This window comes from Semicossyphus pulcher, unplaced genomic scaffold (assembly GCF_022749685.1).
Source record: "Semicossyphus pulcher isolate SPU_LCO1_2020_fin unplaced genomic scaffold, fSemPul1.0.p SCAF_3, whole genome shotgun sequence".
In the NCBI taxonomy this organism is placed as follows: Eukaryota; Metazoa; Chordata; class Actinopteri; order Labriformes; family Labridae; genus Semicossyphus; species Semicossyphus pulcher.
Genome location: NW_027211704.1, coordinates 10751508 through 10775798, shown reverse-complemented (window position 1 = coordinate 10775798; position 24291 = coordinate 10751508). Strand labels below are relative to the sequence as shown.

Sequence of the window (24291 nt, the reverse complement as noted above, 5' to 3'; positions counted from 1 at the left end):
TAAAATATATGAAAATACGACCTGGAGTTAAAATCCTGGAGGTCCCCATAAAGTCATAAACATATGAACATCCTGAGTTTGGAGTGAAATTCAGATGTCTGGGAGCTCATGAGCTGAGCGAGGAGATCTTTCAGCACACATTTTATTATTGATTTTTGTAAAGACCGCTGACCGCAGCTGCTGAGTGAGACTATGATATGCAAATTCAAATGTTTTTTAAATATTCTTTTTTTGATTATTAGAAAGATGAAGAGAGACAGGTAATATGGTGAGTAGAGAGTGTGGGACGACTGCAATCAGTGCGTCGAGGACTGTTGCCTCTGTACACGGGCCGCCTGCTCTACCAACAGAGTTAAACCGGCGCCCCATGATGTTCATATTCTAATGTATTTTTTAAACACAGACAGGAAAAGAAATGAATACGACTCAGTGAAGTTTAGCCAAAATATCTGTTAAATTGAATGAAAATTGAAAAAAGGGATAATAAGGGACACCAGGTGGATGCCAGGTGCTCCTGAAGACTAAAAAGTAAACTGCTGATGAAGAGAAGCCGCTGCTTTCTTCAGACACACTCACACAGAGTATGAAAAATGCCTTTATTGAATTACAGCCTCTCTTTTCATGATGCTACCAAGCACTGCTCTCAGGAAGAGCCGATGTGGGTCGAAAGCAGTCGGCGTTTTTCTCTTTGTTAATGTTTTTAAGAAGAGATGCTCTGATCCAATGAAGTCATTATAAACTAAAGCCTTGGCTCTGTGCCAGTGTGTCTGAAGAAAGTGCAGTGGCTTCTCTCCCTTAAAGGACAAGAAGCACCACAGTTAACCTCCTAGAGCAACTATCTTCCTGTGACTTTCCCTGTCTCACTGAAGGTTATGCTCTTATTCATCTTTACAGCAGCAGCCTGAGAATAACAATCAATACAATCCAGTAAAGTCCACTGGTTATGTTTAGCCGTTTTCACTGGTCAAAAAACCAGCTAACACCCTGCTTTTTTGCTTATTGGGAAAGGTTACAATCAGCATTCAGACCCGGGTCAAATGACTCTGCAGTAGACCTGGGTAATTATCGCCTCGGCTCCGATCGCATTGATGGGAACACAAAACCCGTGTCAACACGCTATCACGCCATTCCGGCGCGATGCTATGCTCCTTCGGTAACTTCTGCGACTCCTTGTCATCTCAGCTACAAATTCCGCCCGTCTCCACCCGAGCAGCGCTCCAACATCGTTCCAAATTTGTTGGCGCTGAGTTTGATAAATAGACTGAATGAGTAAGAGATACAATAAAGACCTAAACAACGTAACATCTTCACTGTTTACTAACCCTGTTACCATCACGTTTGTGACGTCAGACGGTGACGCAGCAGAAAACAGGCCGAAAGGAGTATACTTCACTGGCAATGGGAAAAGAGACAATCGCCATTTATTAGTGTGTCTTCCCGGGTCTGGAAAAACCTGCGTCAACACGCAAAATTTAGGTGGGAAAGGGGTATTAGATTCAAACCTAAAATCAGGACAATAGCACCGTCTGAACGTTCAGTTTACTCATCAAAATCAAGCTGGGTCAAAAAACAAGAAGTCAGTCACACTGGTAAACACACCTGCAGAAAGACGGGCAGACATCCAAAGTCTGACGCTCAGACACACAGAGGATCAGAGCAGGACATGGACCGATTGATCTGCTGAGGACAAACATGAAACACCTCTAAATATAATTATATGTTGTTTAACGTCATTAAGACTCCTTGTTGTGTTGTTGTTTAGTGTGCAGACAGAAGAGAACAGGAGGAAGATGTGACAGACCCGCGTCGAGCTCATTTCCTTTTTAAAATGTGGATAAAGTCACACAGACTGTTACCTGAAGCCACCTGTGTGTCTGTCCTGAGATCAGCTCCGTGACTGAACTTAACGCAAAACCCTGCAGCTCGACGACATGAAGCATGTTTACGTTCCAGATTCATCATTATTTATTTAACCTCCTCTACGCGCCTGAGCTGTCTGTGTGTTTCAGACTTTCATATTATAATGGGCACTAACATAGTTTTAAAAAAGACACCCTACCCCCTCCCCCTGTCTGTCTTTTGCTGCCTTCATCTCTTTAATGTTTCTATTCAGTCCATCAGTCGATCATTTCTCTCTTTCTTTTCCATCAGTCAGGTCTCCGTCTCTTCTTTGTAATCCCTCTTCATCTCCGTCCGTCCGCTGCGATCACACTCTTCATTCTGTGGGAGGAAACCTGATTAGCCTCCTGCCTCTGAATGCATGCGCCCACTTATTTGCCATCAATCAGTGTTATTTGTCCTGTTAGTTCATTAGTCACAGAGAGAATAATGAAACGTCTCAGAGCAGCGTGTGATTCCATTCCATTGTTCATTTATCTGGGGGGGGGGGGGGGGGGGGACTATTTAAAGGTGGTGCTGAGGCCGTCAGAGGAGCTTTAAAGGCTGGGAGCTGCCACAGAGTCAGTCTGACTGGAATCAATTATTCATTCTGTTTAAGACGTCTGGACAGAGAGACAGAAAGAGAGAGAGAGAGAGAGGGAGAGAGAGAGAGAGGGACAGAGGGAGACAGAGAGAGAGAGACAGACTGACAGAGAGACAGACAGAGGGAGACAGAGAGAGAGAGACAGACTGACAGAGAGACAGACAGAGGGAGACAGAGGCAGAGAGAGAGACAAAGGCAGAGACAGAGGGAGACAGAGAGAGAGAGAGAGGCAGAGAGAGACAGACAGAGGCAGAGAGAGAGACAGACAGACAGACAGACAGAGAGACAGAGGGAGACAGGGGCAGAGAGAGAGAGAGAGAGACAGAGACAGAAGGGGGACACAGACAAAGACACAGAGAGAGAGAGACAGAGACAGAAAGACAGACAGAGAGACGGAGACAGGGAGAGAGAGGCCCCCTGACTTCCTGACTTCAGGAGTATCTTTATAAATGTTCAAACCAAACTCCATTCAAAAAACCATTAGTTTAAGTAGTTTTCTTCTCGTCTTGCAGACAGACCTGACAAACCTGACTTTTTACAAACCTGCATCATCATGTCATTATTTCAGCATCCTTTCAGCCTGTTTATTGTCATTAAATCTCAGTAACATCTTTCTATTTTGGCTTCATAGCGCTGTAGTAAGGCAGATTTCAGCAGTAAGTTCATCCAGACACAGCTCCTGGAGATTAACCAAGCTGTGTGAAGAGCACAGACATGATGGAGTTTAGTTCTGTGATGTATCTGGGAAGGCAAACTTTAATGGTTTGTGTTGAACCAACATGAATAAACACAGATGAACCTGCGGACGCTTCTGGATCTTAACACCTGAAAGCTCCTTGAGGACTTGATTTGTGAGTCTGGGCAGCGCTGACTTCTTTCTGACTGATCTGTGTCTTCAGCTTTAAGGTACAAAATGTCTAAAAACAGTGTCCTTCACATAGAGAGCGTCTCTCTGTGTGATTTAATGTTACACACTCTCCTCTCCTTCTGCTCACAGATGCTCCAGCGTCTCCTCCGGGAAACCTTAACATAATCCTGACAGATGCTCTGTAGGAAACTCGCCAGATATCCAATCACATCAGCTACCTGTGCTGCACACACAGACGCGCACACACACACACACACACACACACGCAGAACCAGTGGGACCTCTGATTTAATCTGCTGAGTGCTCAGGCCGACTCCTCCTGGATCTCATTGAGTCGTCTGTGAGGAGGTGAGGTCACTGCCAGAGTCTGCTCCTCCTCCTGCTCCTCCTCCTCCTGCTCCTCCGCACAGTGTTATTTATGTCCTGACCTGTTAATTCTGTAAATGCACCTCCTGCAGACATTTGCATCCCACACTGAGAGCAGCGCGAGTGAATGAGCTCACACCGTCTGGTGTCATGTGATTAAATGGATCGCACCACGTCGTCTGGAAGCTGAACAACCAACCTGAGCCAGACGGTCTGTGAGGAGATGAACGACACGAGGAACCTGCAGAGACACCTGCTGCTCAAAGTCTATGCAGAGAATACACAATGTGTAGATATACTGGAGGTTAGGTGATCACATGTCTCATCTGTCGTAGGGGTAGACGGTAACTCAGTCTGTAGGGACTTGGCTTGGGAACCGGAGGGTGGCCGGTTAGAGTCCCAGTATGGATCAAGTATGGAATGGGGCTGGTAGCTGGAGAGGTGCCAGCTCCTTTCCAGGGCACTGTCGAGGTGTCCTTGAGCAGGGCACCGAATCCCCAACTGCTCGGGGCGCATGTCCACGTGCAGCCCCCCTCACTCATCTCTCACCTATGTTTGTGTAGCATGTTTCTAATAACCGAGATTAATGAAGTATACCTTCCTTCCTTCCTTCCTTCTTCCTTTACCTGTGATACTTACAGGTGAATGTTTCGACATCCTGCTTAGCACAGAACCTCATTTAAAAAGACATTTATAAGCAGCAGGTTCGGTTAAAATGTTTGTTACCAAAGTAAAGGTGAAGAACAGGAAGTGAAACACACCGTGAGGCCTGCAGGGACGTTACTGCTTTAAAACTTGTTGATTTGATGAACATTCAGGTGTTTTTTTACGTCAGACACAGATTGAAAGGTTACACAAGTCACACCATTAAAGTCCTACATTAGTGCTTATTTAGACTAACATGTTTTATCTGAACTTTCCTAAACTTCAAACTTCAATTTTTCTTGGATTCAAACACGCCGCTCAAATCTGAAAGGAAAAGGACGAAGCAGATCAGGTAAAGAAGGCTAAAATATAATAGTTTAGAGATTGGTGTGTAATTATTGAGTTATAGGATCCAGATGACTTTAATCAGAAGAAAAACTGCATGTTTAAAACCATTTGTAAAGTCGCAGGAAGTCAGAGAGCTGAGAGTTATGACAGTAACAGCTCCATGATCAAACCTTCAGATGCAGAGCCGCTGCCAGTGTCTGAGTCAGAGGCTGAATAATGTTCCTCCATCAACAGATTTTTAATTTGGTTTTATTCTGAGTTTCATTAAAGCAGTGAAAATAAGTCTAACTACATGTGGAGACCTTAATGAGAGGAGCCTCGATGTATTTTCTCTCTGTGACTCTGCAGCTGAGGAACCCGAGTCTTTAATGCAGAGGAAGATGTAATAATTACCCGCCTGTTCCTCTGAGACGCTGCCTCGCCTGCTTCCCTCCTCGTATCAGGTTGCTAATGGATTTCACCGCTGATGTACGAGGCGGAGGTGATGGCGGTCTGTGGAGGGCTGGGACATTAATATTTACCAGCCTGGAGGGGGTCAAAACTGAACGGATCGGACCATATTCGATAAAACGTGTCACGGCCACAGCGACCGCTCCCTCTCACGCTCTCACGCACACAAACAGGTGTATTGTCATTGTTTGATTCATCTCTCTGAGTCTGTGTAAGAGGAGAATCCTCTCCATCCAGGGAACAGGCATAAATCAATAGGCTATAAAGATCTGGTTTACTTTGTGGGCTGAAAAATGAGTAAAAAACAAACGGGGTTTGGTCTGAGGGTGTAAAAGCTTTTAGGCAGAATAACTGCATGATATCAAAGTTTCATAAAGCAGGCTCTCAGACTGTTCCTGGATTTGTAGCCGTACGAGTCACCAGACACGTTAAGTGCTCACAGTCATCAGAAGGTGGTGTGTTCAGGTGGAGCAGGTCGTGGAGGAATGATCACTGATTTTACAGCAGGAGCTCATGTTGAATTTAACAGAATAGTGTGAGGAGACACAGAGGAAATACATGCATGCGGTATCTGTGAGGTCATCTGTCGGTTTTATGATCAGCTTTATCAAACACGGGAGGTCATGAATCATAGTTTGAGCAAAGAGGGCAGAGCCTTGAATTAGGACAGCCTGAGTTCAGCAGATTGTTAAATGTTTTCATGGATCATCAGGATTCAAATAAAAACTGAAAGTCAGCACCTCTTAGTCATTGCTTCAGTTCGACTTCAGTGTGCTGATGTACAGAACAAATACTCACAGACCACAGCGTGTATGTTTTGCTTCAGAGAGAGAAAGTTCTCTTTGAGTTCAGGTGTATGTGTCCTTGTACCTGTTCGCTGCTGCAGTGTGAGGCAGGAGTAAATCAGGACATCTCTCTGCTCCAGCTCCACTGAATCGTCTCCAGATTATATCTCTAACAGATCATTAAATAAACCTGACCAGCCGGCCGCAGAGTGTGTTTCAGCCCTCCATTCACGTTCGCTGCAGTCCGCTCTGCTCCAGCTGCTTTGCTTCACTTCAGAACGTCTTCAGGCGGTGAGGGCAGAGTCTGCGCTGATTCAATTATCTGATTAGCCGGTGTTAGAGGTGGAGGGACGTAAAACAGAGTGTCAGATAAACCTGAGGCAGAACAAAACATGAAGCTTCAAATCTGATGAAAGTGACACAGATCAGCACGAATACACAGACAGGAAGTCAACTCTGTGTGAGTGTGTGTGTGTGTGTGTGTGTGTGTGTGAGATGTTATTATCCAACATCAGATTAAAAAGCTTTGAAATGAGACCCAAGATGAAATAAAATCAAATTATCCTTAAACAACTACTCCATAGAATTAAACCTCTTTTATGTAGCCTGTCATAACAGGATACAGGACTACCTCATGTACACTTACAATCCAATACAATAAAATACCTGCCACAAAGAGATGAGACTCGCAGTTTGTCCACAGAGGTCAACATAAATGCCAGTTCCTCACAGCAGCTTTAAGTAGAAGTTTTAAGACTGATAAAAATGTTATATAATTACATTTCCTGTTCATCCGAGCAGCTCTTTTCACAGGTTTTCTTCTGTGTCTTCTTTTCGGTGGAACACATCGCGAATCACAAGGTTTTACTGCATTTGGTCTGGTGCGATGCATGTTGCAGCGATTTCCTGTCAAGGTTTCAACCAGAGCAACGGACCTTTTAGACAGTTTACTTTCCCAGGCTCTTCTCTCTCAGCCGCATAGGTGAGGCTTGCTTTGAAGTGTCGTTTATTTTAATCTCAGCTTGGTTCGACGGATTAGAGACATTTCACTTTTCACGAATTAATGCGTCAAGGTGGAAGAGATGTGGACTTGACCCGAGTCACTGTTGACTTGATGACTTGTGACTTGTCTTGACAAAAATAAATGACTTGAGACTCGACTTGGACTTGCAAGTTAATGACTTGAGACATGATGACTCGGATGACTTGCGTATGTTTGAATGTTAGCTGGTAGATATAAATGATATAACTCAATGTCGTCAAGTTTCTGTCTAACCATCAACCATGTACGCAGCGCAAACTGGGAATCATGATTCCCTTTTTTTCTACAGTAGGTGTTTCACACATGCTGATACTACAGCAAAATAAATAAGGAAACCGTGTAAACAGAAACTGTAAAACTACTAAAAGTGGTTATTATTCACAAAACGTTATTTCTTTTTTATTTCAGCATTACATAATATGAACAAAATCCTCGTAACTTATTTGGTGACTGAATGAATGAAACTTTCGTTATGAGTTTAGACCGGCTTGGCTCGTGGCCATGCTCTTAGAAGCACATGGCTGTGCTAACTTTTGCTCTCCTGCTGCTCGTCTAAAGCGATCAGATAGTAGAATATATTTAATCCATTGGCAGGGTCATTGCCGTCCTAATCAGTAACAGAAAGAAGATGAGTTGCTGTGCTTGGCTTCCCTCGATAAGTTGTACAGGAAGTCATGTCTAACACTAGTTAAACTCCCCATATGCAAGCAGGAAACATGATGAATGAAAACAGAAGTAGAAACAGAGAAAATATATTGCCGTAACAACCATCACCTACACCCGTGGCTTCATTCCATTTCATAATGAGTTACAAACCTGAAGTAAAAGAGGCCCTGTTTATTCCTGCAATTAAAATGTGTCTCAAGTTCATCAGAAGTTCATGTGAACATGACCTCTTAGCACATATTTGCGCAGCAGTTTTACCTCAAATGCAGCGAACAGCATCGAGACAGAAATGTATGACATCTCATCCTCTTACGACTGTGGTTGTGGCCTACTTCAGTCCATCCATTTCCTTTTTGTTTCGTTGTTTTCATTCGCTTCTGTCAGGAGGTGGTTGCAGTTTATTGCAGATTAATACACAAACTGTTATCATTAATTTTGAAGTGGCACAGTTATATTTTTAAACCTGGGCCAAGTTCTTTAAATATTTTGGGTTTTATATGATTAACAGGAACATAAAGTGTTCAAATCTCTCCAGTGGATGTCGTCATCTTGCAGCAGTAAAAGTGGCTGAAATGGCTACAACATAATCCTTGATGGATCAAAGTACGTCCACTAAAAGTTCTTGTTTTTCCACTGACAGGCTCAGATTGTTATACTAAGTGTCTGACAACATTACAGAAAGAATCCCTACAGAGATAGACCTTTCTGTTACAGAGGAAGATGATTTTTTTTAACCACAAACAGACTTTACATCGCTCTCTTCAAACACACCAGACTCCTTTGACAAAAACAGTGATTTTACTTTGCAGAACACAGGAGCTGCTGCTCTACTGCTGCCTCGTCCTGTGAGTTTGTTTGTGTTAACGTGTGTTAGTCAAATATTGTGTTGGATTGAAACTAACTCTTAACTACTCCAAAGTCACACAATAACATAAACAAACTAACTGTTCAGGGCAGCAGTAGATAACTTTTTTTCAATGGAGTTTGGTGCCTTGAGGAGAGCGATGTAACAGCTCAGGTTGGAAAAAAGAATCTCAACAACATTTTACTTTGAAATATATCCTGCTTTAAAGATTTATAGATTGTAAGAGTGAGAGCTTTTTTCTGGTTTTAAGTGTGTGTTCAGTCTTCTGTCCTCTAAATCGTCTCCAGCTGTTTGTCGCCGAAATAAGCTCTTTAAAGGAGTCTAATTGTTCCAAACATAGCTGATCCTGTCCCTCCTGCCCTCACTTCAGCCCAAATTGATGTCCCTTGACGCCTCCTGCCGTGCACCTGGTGGAGGAGGCTTTTTAAATGTCAGTCAGAGGAGAAAAAACTAAGCAATTAACCGGGAAAGGTGGAGAACATGTTAGCAGTGTTTTAGCTGGAACAAAAGGGTGCAGGACCTCCGTGCTGTTCCTCTTGACCGCTCTCTGGGATCACTACGTCTCCTTGTACCTCTGGAGCAGCTGATCCGTAAACATCCTGAAGCTTCCTGGTCTCTTTCATTTACAGGATGAAGCTCTGGATCAGACAAATCCCACAACACAGACCACACCGAACGAGTTGTTGCTCAATAAAAGCATCAAACCACAAATTAAAAGAATAAATGAGTTGTTTTGCAGTGTGGCAGGAGGCTGTGGGTTAGTCTGCTAATGTTCTCCCTCCATGTGACTCTGTTAAAGGCTGAACAAAGGCTGAAGGACCTTTATATTTAGCTCTGAACCTTTAACCAGCAGCTTCCCTGTGTCTTACCTGGAAAATAATTTCCCCTCACCTTCACATTTAATGTGTAATTATATGTGATTTTCTAAATATGCTATTTAAAAACAGAACACTTATCAGCAGGGTGATGGAGGATAGCATGGGTTTCATCTGTTTTTAGAGAGTTTAAAAGCACAATGTTACTGAGCACAGAAATTATCATTACATATTTGCTTTATTTAAAATAGTTAGATGTCAAGTTTAATGTTGACCTTCTGACCTGTGTGGGTCCCAAAGCGAGTCCCAAAAGCTGCAGTTCCTCTCGTGTCCACTTGAGGCTGCCTCCAGCAGTGAGTCAGTTCCCATAGAGCCCCATGTTAAAATGTCCTACAGCAGAAATAAACATGTTTACAGCCTGCTACAAAAAACTGTTTGGGTCTCTCTATTTACATTATATTAAGGCTTAAAGTGATGCATCATTAGGGGCATGGCCTCTTGTAGGAGCAGCAGGAGTCTGGTCTTCTTCAGAGGAAGGTCTTGTCTGTCAGAGACGGTGTGAACGTTTGCCTCATTATAGATTCAATAACAATCACTGCAGAGGGATTAATCACACACTGAACACAACAGCAACTCTCAGGTGATAATATATTCTGATCACACCTGCACACTCACACTTGTTTTGTGTTTAATGCCATCAGATGCTGTGCCAATAAAACACTGAAGCATCACGGTTAACAGACAGCAGAGCTTCATAATGAGATACACTATGAACACATACTGTTGTGGATTTTTTGAACAAACCAAAGTCAGTAAAATGTTTCAGAAGACATTTTTATCCGGTAGTGTCTGTGATTAAAAGCTAAGCTTTTAAGAGGTAGAGTAGTGTTACCTTGTTGATGAACATGATGAGTTCTAAGGCTTAAAAACACCAGAAAAACCCTTTCATTTAAGATCACTCAGCAACTCAGAACCAACGACTTATTACTCCGCCAAAAGCTCATATCACAATGAAGTTGTTTAAAGGATTCCTCCAGAACAATAAGCTCTTTGTCTCCATTACACAATGTGAGTGTAAGCCAGAGGAGTTTGATAAGCTGAGGTTTGTGATGTGAAATGAATATTGATTCAGAAACATTTCAGTTTAACATCCTGCAGGAAGGAAAATCCTCTGACAGCAGAATCCTGCTAAGTGAATCACTTTCACATTAAAACATCTTCATTAATACACTCGGGGTCAGTTCAAGCTAAAATTCAGTCATTTTAACCTCTTTTAATAGTAATCTGAGAGGATCACAGGGACATGTGGAGTCCCTCAGGGTTACATGCTAGGGCCTGTCACGTTTGGGTATTTAACCAAAAAAGGGAGTAGACCCAGATGCAGGCAGCAGACATTTTTTTAAAACAAAGACTCAAAGACAAAAGGGCAGAGCAAAATTTACAATGTAAATCAAAAAATCAACAGGAGAAACACACGGGGAGACACAAGGAAACAGGGTTACAAGTTTCATGAAGAATGATGGGTTTCACAGGGTTATCAGACAAAAGACGACGAACTAGCACAGAAGGGTAGGAACACAGAGACTAGATTCATGTGGGGTAATCAGGGGCAGTAGGAACTAATAAGCACAGGGGAAAACAATGAGGGCAGGGCACACAATCTAAAATGTGGGAAAACACACAAAGGCAGGAAGTAAAACAAGACATGACACACATGGGGCCAGAACTTACAAAATAAAACCGGAAACAGGAAAACCAAAATCAGGACTGTGACAGTAATAAAACAGGAAAAGAAGACTGAACACCTGCACACCTCTGGGTCAGGGTGCTTTTTCCAGTCATACAGACGACACTCAGATTTACTGAGAAGAAGAACGCTGTCCATGTTTAGAGTCAGTAAACGGCTCCTTCAATTATACAAATTAAAGACAGAAATTATTTTATTTGGCATCAAGGAGAAAATAATGAAATGTACTGTTCTCTACCACAGATTGTATAAAAAGATGGACGACATGACAGCTCCCTAAAAGTGAAGCCAAAACATTTTGAGCGCCCCCTGCTGACTGGCTGTAGTATAGGTCATAAAGCCCGCCCCCTCCATGTTAATAGATGGGACATGGGTCAAACTATAAAATCAAAATACACGCCCAATATATTTTTGTCAAACATGGTTTCTGTCATTATAGCTAGTTATTATCATGGTGATTCATGTCCAAGTGTTTATTTTTCTGACAAGTTTATTTGATGCTGTCAAAATGATGATTGAAAGCTCTGTTGACAAATTCAGCTCCTGCAGCCAATCAGTTCCCGGTGAGCAGAGCGGAGGACGATCCGCGAGTGGAAACGCAACTAAAACAATCACTACAGTCATTGAAGTTTCCATACCTGTGAACGTTAACTTCACTCGCCTATCTCTTACTGCGCAGACTCTGGCTCCATATGACGTCACCATCGCAAGATGTCAGCGCCTATCACAGGGGCTATTTTGGCATCAATTTCGTACAATGGGAGCAGATGGAGACGCGTTGTCCTTCTATATATACAGTCATTGCTCTCTACGGCTCTGCTCAGAGATCATCACGGTGCTTTGGAGGCTGTTTTCTCTCAGCAGGATCACTGACCTGAGCTGAGACTAATACCTGAAGCACCTACCCTGATCACAAAGAGTCATTCATCTCTTTACATTATAGAAGCATGAGGTAGTTATACCTAATGTATGAGGATCAGTTCAGACACATTCAGGCTCATTTTACTCTGTTACTGCGCCAAACGTAGAGTCATTATTCTGCAGGGAAACTGATGAAGACAGGGGGGCAGAAGGAGCAGGAGGAGAGGGTGACATCATACACCAGACTTTAATTCACAGGGTTGATATCATCCAACAGAAAGCCATGTTATTTATATCAATACAACAGCTCTCAGTCAAAAAGCTTTAAACCTGCGCTCTCTCTAAAGTCCAGCAGGGGAAACTCCACTGGTTGTAAAAGAAGAGAGTCTTCTTCAACACAGCATGATGTTCATTTAGTCAATGATGCTCCCACTCACAATCTCCGAGAGATGCTCCGAGACTACAATCTCAGATCCAATCAGCTATAGTCTGAGACGATATGGACGATAATCAACTTCCTTTTCCGCTTGCTGCATTGTTACAGAAAGAGAAACCGTTTTCTTGTGATTTACTTGTTATTTTCGGGCCTCACCTTTGCAGAAATTCCAACATCATGATGCAGATTTGTAAGAAGTAAAAGTAAGAAGCTTTGTCAGGTCTGTCCTCAAGAGGAGAAGAAAACTTAAAGTCGAGATGAAACGGCATTTCGAGAGTATCTATCTTTCGTATCGTGACGAATTTCCGAGTGAAACAGGACGTGCAGGCGGGACATATCATTGGAGGGATTTGATTTGATCATTGATAAATGGGCATAGACAGACGTTCTTCTTGGTGCTCTGCGGCTAAATGTTGCAGATTGATTGGTTGAAATTGGTTGGTTCTAGCTTACGTTAGCACACACAAGAATAAGAAGAAATTGATTTTCTGTATTTTTTTTGGCCTATATTGTCAAATAGATGCATAATATTACCGGGGATGTGATCTAAAAGGATTAAAATGACATTTTTCATTTCATTTCATTCATCAAGGGAATTCATCTCAAGTTAAATTTTAAATCCAGAACAGATTGTCAGCTGAACTTACATGCAGATGTCTGTTTTTAGAGATTAATAAGAAGCTAAATCATTGTCAGATGACGCTGATGGGAGCCGGGATGTCATTACGGCGGATTACGTTCTGCCTGCTTTTGCTCTCCTCACGGACTGTTTTTCCTGCATACGCTGCAGCCTGATACGTGATTGATTAATATTACTCAGACTACAAACGTAGTTCAAGATAGATGCTACCATGGCGACCTCACAATCAGAATAGAGGCTTACCGATGTGTATCCACCCTGTCGTCCAAATACGGTCCCCCAATTTAGCTTGACTTAAAAAGTTTGACCCACTGTCGACCTCAAAGTGGTTCACTCACTTAACCTGTTATTATTAATATTATTATTATTATTGTAAGAGTTCTGTGTTTCGATCATAAACATGCAGTTCAGTTCCATATGTCCAACTTACAGTAAAACTTTGTCCAGCAGCTGAACCGCCGTCTGACTCAAAGACTCCTGAGTCACAGTCAGGGAGAGACGGGGGAGGATGGGGGAATTGGAGTGTCAGCGAGTCAAAGCTTTCAGACTCGACCTTGGAGGAGGGGGTGAAGTCCATTAGATCAGTGTCATCATCCCCCCCTTCCTCCCTCTCCCCATTTTTCTTTCTATTCACATTCAGACTTCATTAAGAATTAAAGCCGCTGCCAAAGTACATGAAAAATACATCCTCCCCTCTCCCCGTCCTTCATCAGACATCAGACCGGCGAGCTGGAAGAATGCTAAACAGACTTTAAAAGCGTCAGACTGTCAGATCCCAACCAGCTGAGGAGAAAGCGGGAATGATGTGTGTAATGATCTTTAATCAAAGAGAGAGACTGTGGATGGTGAATAAAGTGACACATTCAAACACTTATTCAGAGAAAGCACATTTACAGAGCGTGTCTAACAAGAGCTGTTCAGACACGAGCAGCATGTTTAAGACAGACTCGTAGCTAACCAAGTAACTTCAAAGTGCCGGTCTTCACTACGTCCCGCTGTCTTCTCTGCGGGAGCCTGAACAAACACTTATAACGAACAGTGAACGAGCTAACAAGCAGCTTGTTAGTGCTAACATATAAATAAAATAATGAGTGTAAAAACTGTGTGTCAGACTTGCAAGACGGTCTGTTAGTCCAATAAAGCGCCCAGCAAGACAGATTATTTGTCTGATATTTACATGAACAAATCTCCAAAAGGCTCCGACAGCACAAACACTTCGGGTTCACAGTTTAGCTTTAATGCTTAATGAACCTTAAAACTGTAGAAAAACAATGATTTCTGCTAATACCACTGTAATGTATGAAGCTGATTGTATTTTCTTTCTTTGAGGCTTCCTTTGACTTCCACATGCATCAGTTCAGCATTCAGAGCCAGGTCAAATAACTCTGCAGTCGACCCAGGTAATTATCGCCTCGGCTCCAATCGGCATTGATGGGACATGTTAATCTCCGCCCCCTTTACGGCGCGATGCTATCCCCCGTCGGTAACGTCTGCGACTTCTTGTCATCTCATCTACAAATTCCACCCGTCTCCGTCCGAGCAGTGCTCGAAAATCGTTCCAAATTTGTCGCCGTCGAGTTTGATAAACAGACTGAATAAGTAATAGATACAATAAAGACCTACCCATCGTAACATCTTCACTGTTTACTAACCCTGTTTCAGGCGCGTTTGTGACGTCTTTACTGGCAATGGGAAAAGAGACAATTGACATCTATAAAAAGGTCTTCCCGGGTCCGAAAAACTTGTGTCAACGCGCTAACAGCGTGTAAGTGTTGACGCTTACTCTATCAAATAACTTCATCATCAGTTTAATGAATAAAGTCATTAATTTGTATCCCTTCCTGACCAGCAGGGTAGCTTAATTCCATTATTCAGAAGTAATTTCTCATTTTTTGTACAGCTGGTGCAGCTCAGCTTATTGGAATGCAGCCATTCAAGACCAAGGCATCACCAATCAATAGAGGATCACAATTTTCATCAAGTGTTTCCCTCTTCCTCTCTACTGAGATCCACGTCTCCTCATCAGGGTCGTGCACAGACTGAGAGAACACTGCCACCAACAGGACACGTGCTGATGTTGCACCATGTTCTGTGTATAGTACAAATGGTTGATTGCGTGAGTGCTCGAACATGTGCACCAGTATCCTGTTCTATATGAGAAATGATGCTGACATAAAACACCTGGTTATTAATATCTCTACACAGGATCTGACTGTGACCTGGTTACTGATAAAATGTGCTGTGTCTTCATTTCTCAACATCTCAAACTCTTACAGAAGAACGACCACAGGCCTGGATCAGACACTTTTCTCCTTTAATAACAGTCACCAGTCTGCAGACATGTTAATATACCTCACAGTTTGGTAGCAGCATTTTACTGACACTGCTGTTGAAAAACTCCCAGCACTACTCTTACCATTGTCTGAGGCAGTATGGCGCCCCCTTGTGGCATAGAGAGCCAGGGAGACGTTGCAGTCAGAGGAATGGTCCAAACAGGAAATGAGACTTCATTCGTGCATTTTTATTTTCTCAGGCCGACTTTCCAGAGGCTTTAGATTACTTACTGGACTCTCTGACTCTTTGATTCAGATCTTTTTAATGGAATTGGTCTGCTTTGCTTATTATCATGTTTTGCAGAAGTGTTTTTGCAACTGTTCCTGAAGGACACACACACACTGACAAACACCAGACTTACAGGTAACAGGTGTTGAACTCATCTGAATGATTGAAAGCAGGCAATGCTTTTTTGTACTTCTGTTAGAATAGAATAGAATAGATTTATTGTCCACTGTGGTGAAAAATTGTCTTCGGCTCACCAAAGGACAATTAATAGGACAAACAAAAATGGTGCCAGGGTTAAGGTTTTAAACAAATGGTTGAGGACCCAGATGCAGACTGAAATAATAATTATACATATATATAATATATTTAAACAAAAAGGCAGAAGGCGAAACAAAAGGCTTACTGATCTGAGGAACCCAAGGGGTGCAGGCAAATAAAATCCAATGGCAAAAGGGTCCAAACAAAACAGGCAATAAGTAATCCAAATGAAAACCGGAAGGTGAAAAATCCACACAGGGAACACTTAAAACCAAACTCAGGACTGTGACAGCACAACTCAAGGAGACAATCTCTAGTCAATGAAACACAAATGAATTACATAACTAAACAAGACTAAATCAAGACAAGAACACAGAATAAACTAAATACAAAACTAAACAATAAAAACTCATGACAAATGGTCACACTGTACATAAAATACATAAACTATAACAGTCCATATCAGCGCCTGTGTCAATGTTAATCACTTGGAAGAGTTCAGGATGTTGATTGCAATTCTGGTTACCAGAGGAACTCTGCGCCTCCCAGAGCTCAGAAGCTCAAACTGGCCGACAGTGCTCCTCGCTTTCTTCCTCGTCCTTTTAGTATAAAATTGGTTCAAAGACATTTGAGGTACACCAACTATTTCACAGGCCATGACTATGATCTTAGAGAGTTTGTTTTTAGATCAACAGTTCAAGTGGCCGTACCGGGCTGGAAGATCAAAAGTTAAAACATTCTCTACAAGGCTCTTGTACACGGCTTGTACACCGAGGCTGTAGAGATAAAGTCGTTGTGAACACTTTTTAAATGTAGAAACTCATTTAGTCCACAACTGTACCAAGATACTTATAAGTTTACACAGTTTCAACAGACCAATAAGTGAATCTGTTTTAATGTTCCCGTCCTGTTTTGTTGAGAGTATCAGTTCTTTTGTTTTTGTCACATTAATTACAAGCTGGCTGGTCTGGCTCCAGGTTTCCAAAGCCTTTATGTTGGCCAAATATGCAGCTTTACCAAAAGAGCCATTTTTTTGTAAAAGCCCGACTAAGGCCATGTTATCTTATCGAAGAAGTTCAGGGTCCAGTGTATGTCCAAAAACTGCACTTTCACTATGCTAATGCTAACTCTCCTTTCTGTACCGACGGGTCTGCTCTGGAGGTTTCAGGTGTTTTTGAGCAGGGATAAGTCACAAAGAACATTAACCTTATGCAAAACAAGGGCAGTTGTACCGAGTTTTAGTCTTAAAGAACGAAAGACTTTGGAACTCGTTTTTTAGCTCGATTAGGGAAGTTTGAATCTCACCTGTGTGACGACCTTCTAGCCTTGTAGACGGAGTCAGGTCATCAGAGATGAAGCTCACCTCATGGCTGCTCATCTCTCACCTGGCCTCTACCCTGTTATGTTTCAGTTTGTATGTTGTGTTTGTTTTTAAGTGATTTAAAGTTCATATTTTAAGTCAGTCCCCTCCTTTTTCCAAACTTGAACCAGGTTTTGAAACCAAGCAGACCCTCTCCTCCCCCTCCTCTTCCCCCACAGAGATGCAGCTTGTCCTCTGTGCTACCCACGGATCCATCTAATGTGTATGAAGGGCTCGAGCTTCCCCAGGATGAAGCTCTGCAACATGAGGAAGAAACAAGACACCATGTGACCCCCCCTAACTGTGTCACATTTCAAACAGGTCTGCTCCAGGTGCTCAGACTCCCCGTGTGTTTCCTCTGCACTATAAAGTCCATCCAGAAACAGAGGATGATATAAACACAAGAGTGTCTTTATCAGGGTAAAGCTCCAGAGAGGAGAAGGTTCAGAACAAAAAGAGAACTGCACTCAGATGAAGTAAAGGTTTTTTAAAAGGTAAAGTTAAGGATTAGAAGGCGATCTACGGAGGGTAAACAGTCTTCTTTTTCCTGTCTTTTAGCAATGACATGTCCTCCAGCAACTCTGTGTACAGGTAGCTGATGTACCTTTAAAACCAACCCGGTAGATACCTGACACCTCCTCTCCTGTGCTCCTGTGTCTCTCCTCCTCTCCTGACATCACCCAAGGGGGGTTTAAAAGTGCAGGGGACACCTGAGACACCTCACTGTGGTCCGTCATCTCATACTCACCTGTATCACTTCTCTCTCAGAGACTCAGCCAGTCATTCTCTGACCTGCACAGCCTGGTTTACTCCGCTTTATTCATTTAAGTCTTCCATCTTCTTTCCTTTTCATCTACAGTCCCTCTTCCTCTGCCTCCTTCATTTCTCTCTCCATCATGAGTCTGAGTCGTACCAAGAGAATCAGCTCCAGTAACTCAGTGCGGAGCAGCGGCGGCTCCAGGAGGCTGAGCGGGTTCGGGCCGGTTCAGGGGGGTTTCAGCGGCATCTCCCTGAGCAGCAGCTCTCTGTACGCGGGCACCAACGGGCATCACCACGGCCTGGGGGCCTCGCTGGCCTCCTTGTCGGTCAACAAGAGCCTGCTGGCCCCCCTCAACCTGGAGATCGACCCCAACCTGTCCATGAGCCGGGCCCACGAGAAGGAGCAGATCAAGAGCCTCAACAACCGCTTCGCCAGCTTCATAGACAAGGTAACAGCTGAAGCAGGTAGAAGGTAGTCCTTCCTTTGGTTATAGAACATTTACAGTAAACAGTTGCTGTTTTCTACTACCATCAATGATGTAGCAGCTTTGTCATTACTGTGGACCTAATGAATGTTAATTCAACATCTTTTACCCCTGTGTTTGGTCTCCACCATCTGCTGATAGACATATGCCTCTTTATCTGCTCCACTGTGTTCACCAGCCACTCTCTGAACATGTGTCCACATAAAGTGAAGTTCGCCCACGTTATGTGAACGAGTTTAACCGCTGCACCGTTTGTGTTTATTGATTAGACACATCTCACTTAATTTGCTCCCCCTCCAATGACCTCATTAAAACCAAGTGTGTCTGGATGAACTGAACAAAACAAACAGATGTTACTGAGATTTAATGACAATAAACAGGATGAAAAGATGCTGAAATCATCTTTTCAACCTGTCATGATGCAGGTTTGTAAAAAGTCTGAGTTCATGCTTTGACAGGTCTGTCTGCAAGATGACAAGAACACTTCTTTAAAATACCTGTTTTTTTAACGGAGTTTGGTTTGATGTCAGGAAAATCTTAATGCTAGGAGGCTTTAAAGACGCAGCGTGACAAAATATTCAATTTGTGCTTTTTAATTTCACGTCAGTTATGTTGGCCTGCACACATTTGCTTAAATCCATGTCTTCGCATTAGCTTGTCACACCTATAACACACCTTTAAACCTTCAGATTAAGCCAACAGTGAAGAGATAACTGGATCCAAATAGTTGAATAGATTTTACTCTTTGATAAATGTAAAATTCATTTGAGTTCAGGTGACTCGTGTCATTCATGTTGCAATGTTTGAATCTGTCTTTGCATTGAGTATGTATCCAATCACATGAAACATTTTGGTTGTTTGCATGTAAGCAGGAAGTGTTCCATGTTTTTAGAGCGTTTATCTGGAAATATCTGTGGATAAAAACAAGGTGAGAGTGAGCCAGAACAAAGATGTTATACACCAGACAGATAAACAATAAGCTTTATGTTCATAATTGTGGCAAACTCGTCTCAGATGTTCCTGCATCGTTATAAATAAAATGGAATATTGCTTCTTAAACAACGGAGGCTGACCTTGAAGACTTTTACAAGGTCACAATAATAACACAAGATAAACTCTTACAAAGGGGCACGATTAGGCGAATAATCTTTCCTTTAATTTCACTTGTGTCCAGATTCTTTAAACGTTGAGACGGACATCAGGCTAGTTGTTACATGGTAAATTACAGGGTAATGTTCCTGTGTTGATGTTGGTGAAGGACACCGCTCTCACTCATTTCCCACAGGAGGAGAGAGAGCAGCTCTGTGATAATGTCGACATCGATATGGTACTTAGGGAACATCTCTGCTTTCTCACGGAGTCGGTAACACACGTTCACAATAGAGGCTTTGTTAGCTTCCAACATCAGCAGAGTGACTTCAGGTGACAACAGAGACAGACTCATGAGCTGGAACAGGTCTGTTTGTCCAAATGTTCAGATACCTACTAAATCAGATTCAGGATCAAATATTGTGAAACTTCCCAGAAACATCAGGACGCTCGTCCGTCCCTCCGTCCTGCTGTAAATGAGAGCGTTGATGTGACCTTACGGCTAACAGAAAAAACTTAGCACGGTATAAGATGGTAAGTGTTTAATGCTGTCCATGTAGAGTAACCTAGATGACCAATTTGTCCCCTTATTACGACCTTAAACTCGTGAACACACTGTAGTTGGAAGAATGACTTCCCGACTGGAGCGCTGACTCCATCCGAGGAGAAAGTGAAAGCAGAAAACGTCTTAATGTTTTCTCAGATGGTCCATGAGTTTAAATGTTGGACGTTGTCGCAGTAAGACCCGCTTAGCCCATTTTTTTTAGTCATGCATAAAGAAATGTGAAAACTGCCAAAAGGCGAAGCCCGCTCCACTGATGGATAAACTGACCCTGCAATTACCTGTGAAACCCAACCCTGCTGGTCTGAACCGCTCTGAAACATTAAAGAGCTGCTCCCCTCATGCAGAGACGTACTCAGTCAGATGAAACAGGTGAACAAAGTCTGTCTTCAAGATGACAACCCAGGTTCAATGTAAATGAGGGTCAATGACACAAGATAAAAGGGAAATGTGAGAGTGTTTATTGGGACTATTTAGCGCAGAAATAATCCCAGAAGACAACTTTAAAGACACGAAGGTAGATCCTTAAAAGAGCTGAATGTCGGTGAATGCTTCTGGGATTTAAACCTCCATTTACACCCACATTCTGTGGTTTTGGATCGCAGGATATTTAAGCTATCCCTCCCATTTCCGTCCATTCAGCTGGTGTGTTACCTGATCATGTAGGTCAGACACGGTGTGGTCGTGTCTCACAGGGAGATTATTCTGCTCTGAACAGGACACAGGCTTTGTGTTGGGAGGTGGAGGTATAAAGGTGGAGGATAAACTCCCCCGCTGCAGGCAGGTAACCCGAGCTGAGCAGATACAGTCAGGAGGTGACTCTGAGATAGAGCTGGTTATCAGCTGGAAAGACGCCATTATCCCAAAACCCCCAATATGGCTGCCAGAAGTTGCAGTACGGTATCTGAACAATACTTTATTTACACGTTCATCCTCATATCATCATCCAGGTGCGTTTCCTGGAGCAGCAGAATAAGATGCTGGAGACCAAGCTGGACCTGCTGCATGGTCAGGGGGTGGGCCGCTCCAACGTGGAGCCCCTGTTCGAGGCCTACATGGCGGGTCTGAGGCGTCAGATGGACCTGGTCAACAACGACAAGACCAAACTGGACGGAGAGCTGAGGAACATGCAGGGCCTGGTGGAGGACTACAAACACAAGTCAGTAACGACACTGCGGTAGACATAATGTCACAGTTAGTCTGGTGACACCTGAGATACATCATGTGTGTTTTGTCTCTGTCACAGGTATGAGGATGAGATTAACAAGAGGAACAACCTGGAGAATGACTTTGTTATCCTGAAGAAGGTCAGCACACACGCACACACACACACACACACACACACACATACAGGTGTGGTGAGTAAGATGAACCACCATATTATCTTTTGCCATTGTCCTTATTGTCTCCACTCTCTACTTTCCCACATAAACCAAAGGCCAAACCTCTAAAAAAGAAATGGAAATTTACCAACTCCAGTCTTAACAAGATGACGATGATCATTTCACTTCTTTTGATTAGTCTGTTACTGAAAGGACAATAGACAGAGTAGATCTGAAGCAGCGTTGTGTCTAATTTCAAGGTTAAATAACATATTTGAAAACTCATTAGCTACCATAAGACAAGTACTAACGTTAGCATTCAACCATTACTTAGCTAACAATACTGTTTGATACTGTTACAGGATACTAACTCCTAGCTAACAGTAATGTTAGCTAGAAAATGTTTGCTAATGCTAATGTTAGCGGTTGTCTCAGGGCTGATAGCATGCAAACACAATAAACTAAGAAGGTGAACACAGAAAACATAATTATACTTTCTACAAATTAGCATGTTAGCATTGTTATTGCCATGCTAGTATTAGCATCTAGCAGCCTAGTAAAGCGTTTTGCTCATGTCTGTGCATGTACTTGTTTCTGTGTTCAGGATGTAGACTCAGCCTACCTGGTGAAGGCCGATCTGGAGGATAAAGTTGGAGCTCTGACTGATGAAATCAACTTCCTGCGTAACATCTATGAGGAGGTACAGAAGCTTTGTCATGCTTTAAAAACGTATTTGCACTCTTCCTCCTCTAGTAAGTTTGAACAGAACGTATTTTATATATTCTTGAAACATCATATTTGGCTCTTCACTTGGTACCTCACCTGCTGTAACCTATCAATTCTGTTCTGTTTCTGTCTCCAGGAGCTGCGTGAGCTGCAGGCGAGCATTAAAGACACGTCCGTAGTGGTGCAGATGGACAACAGTCGCAGCCTGAACATGGAGCAGATTGTGGCTGAGGTCAAAGCTCAGTACGAGGAGATCGCAGCCCGCAGCCGAGAGGAGGCGGAGGCCTGGTACAAGAGCAAAGTAAGGACCAGGAAACAGGACTCTATGAGTATGCTGTTTGCCCAGGTAGAGAACAAGAAAAGAGATATCCTGTTCCCATTATAATCCTTCATATCAGGTTGTGTTTGCTGCAACATCTCTGATTATATCTAAGAAATGTAAAGGAGAAACATAAAGAAGCGTTTATTTGGAGTACAAGTTCTTCAGATTTGCACCTAAGTTCAGTTGTTGGAGTTTTTAAAAAGTTGGTATTTTACTTTTAAGACTTTACGGAGAAATCTGCCCAGATTACAAGAACACTTACTTTGTCTCATACTTTAAGTACTTTACAACTCTGATTATAAGCTTTCAGTGTTTAAAGGTAAATCAGCTAAAGGCGGTGATGAAGCTAATGTTACCATTCCTGTCTGTCTGAAGTTCGACCAGATGTCGGTGCAGGCTAGCCAGTATGGAGACGAGCTCCGCATGGTGAAGGGAGAGGTCGCAGAGGTCAACAGGCTGATCAGCCGTCTGCAGAGCGAAATCGAGGCGGTCAAAGCTCAGGTACATCTACAGGAAATATGGAACCTAATAGAATGCAATGTTCTACATGATTCACATCCAGCATGGCTGACTTCTGTCCCCCTGTCCCCCCTCAGCGAGGCGGTCTGGAGAACCAGCTGGCCGAGGCCGAGGAGAGAGGAGAGCTGGCTGTGAAAGAGGCCAAAGCCCGGACCAGAGACCTAGAGGATGCCCTGCAGAGGTCCAAGCAGGACATGGCCCGGCAGCTCAGAGAGTACCAGGTGGGTCAGCGAGAGGGCCCAACAGCTCACAGAACACCATTTTAAAATTGTACTAAGTCAGTGGGGATGCAGTTAGTGCACATTTAGTAGACTATAAATGTACCAAAGAGGGAGATATTTAATTAAATCATGTGTTAATCATGTGTAAAACAAGTGGAGTCAGTTTGATCTAAAACACCTGAGTTTGATTCTCTGCTTCACCTGCAGGACCTGATGAACCTGAAACTGGCTTTGGACATCGAGATTGCGACCTACAGGAAGCTGCTGGAGGGGGAGGAGGACAGGTGAGAGGAGGGGGAGGAGTCTGTGTGTTTGCTTTAATCCAACACAATAACTGCCTCATACTGTGTCTCTTCTTCTTCTGTAGACTCGGGCAGCAGTCCATCCTCAACATCCAGGCCGTCTCCAACTACAGTGAGTGACAAAACCAGAAAAATGGAGCTCAGACCTCCAGCTACAGTCTTTTAATATTAACGTGTCTCTCTGTCTCTGTGTGCAGGTACTAAGAGTACTAACGGGTATCACAGCAGCAGCAGCTCTCCTGCTCCCAAACTGCTGATAAAGACGACAGAGACCAGAGACAGCAGCAGATACAGCTCTCACTGAGACGATCACACATGCTGCTTTGTACTGCTACTCCATTAATGCATGAGTAATAATCATTCTTACAGCGTTATATGGGTACTTTACTCGTATATAGGATCTGAATATGTCTGCCACAACTGCATGCATGTACCACACATTTACATGATGCTTTACACGCACATAGATTCACACAGCAAATTCACACACATCTAATAGGTATCTGTAAATGTTTGAGGGTGCAGGTTGGGGCATTTTATTATTAATCTTTACTAACTGTAGAATGATGATAATCATTTAAACGACTAAATATGGAGGAACTTGCGCTGGGAAAGGTTTTCTTTCTGATATAATTTACTCTATAAAGGTTTGAATGTGTTTATTTACTCTTTATGCTTCCTACCAAACACTGAAATAGACTTCTGTAAATTTAGGCTCTGTTAATCTGTGGGGAAATTATTATAAGATAAAGATATTGTAGTCTTGAAAATCATTTGGGGGATATTTT

The 24291-nt window shown here is 42.9% G+C and overlaps 1 protein-coding gene across 1 annotated transcript; it reads left to right on the top strand.

Moving 5' to 3' along the window:
• The first annotated feature begins 18092 nt into the window (after positions 1-18092).
• LOC138605462 (intermediate filament protein ON3) lies at positions 18093-23807 on the top strand. Its single transcript, XM_069677734.1, has 10 exons — positions 18093-18404; positions 21042-21250; positions 21338-21398; positions 22018-22113; positions 22276-22440; positions 22837-22962; positions 23058-23201; positions 23409-23485; positions 23569-23615; positions 23701-23807. The coding sequence occupies exons 1-10, from the start codon at positions 18093-18095 to the stop codon at positions 23805-23807; spliced, it is 1344 nt and encodes a 447-aa protein (XP_069533835.1).
• The last annotated feature ends 484 nt before the right edge of the window (positions 23808-24291 follow it).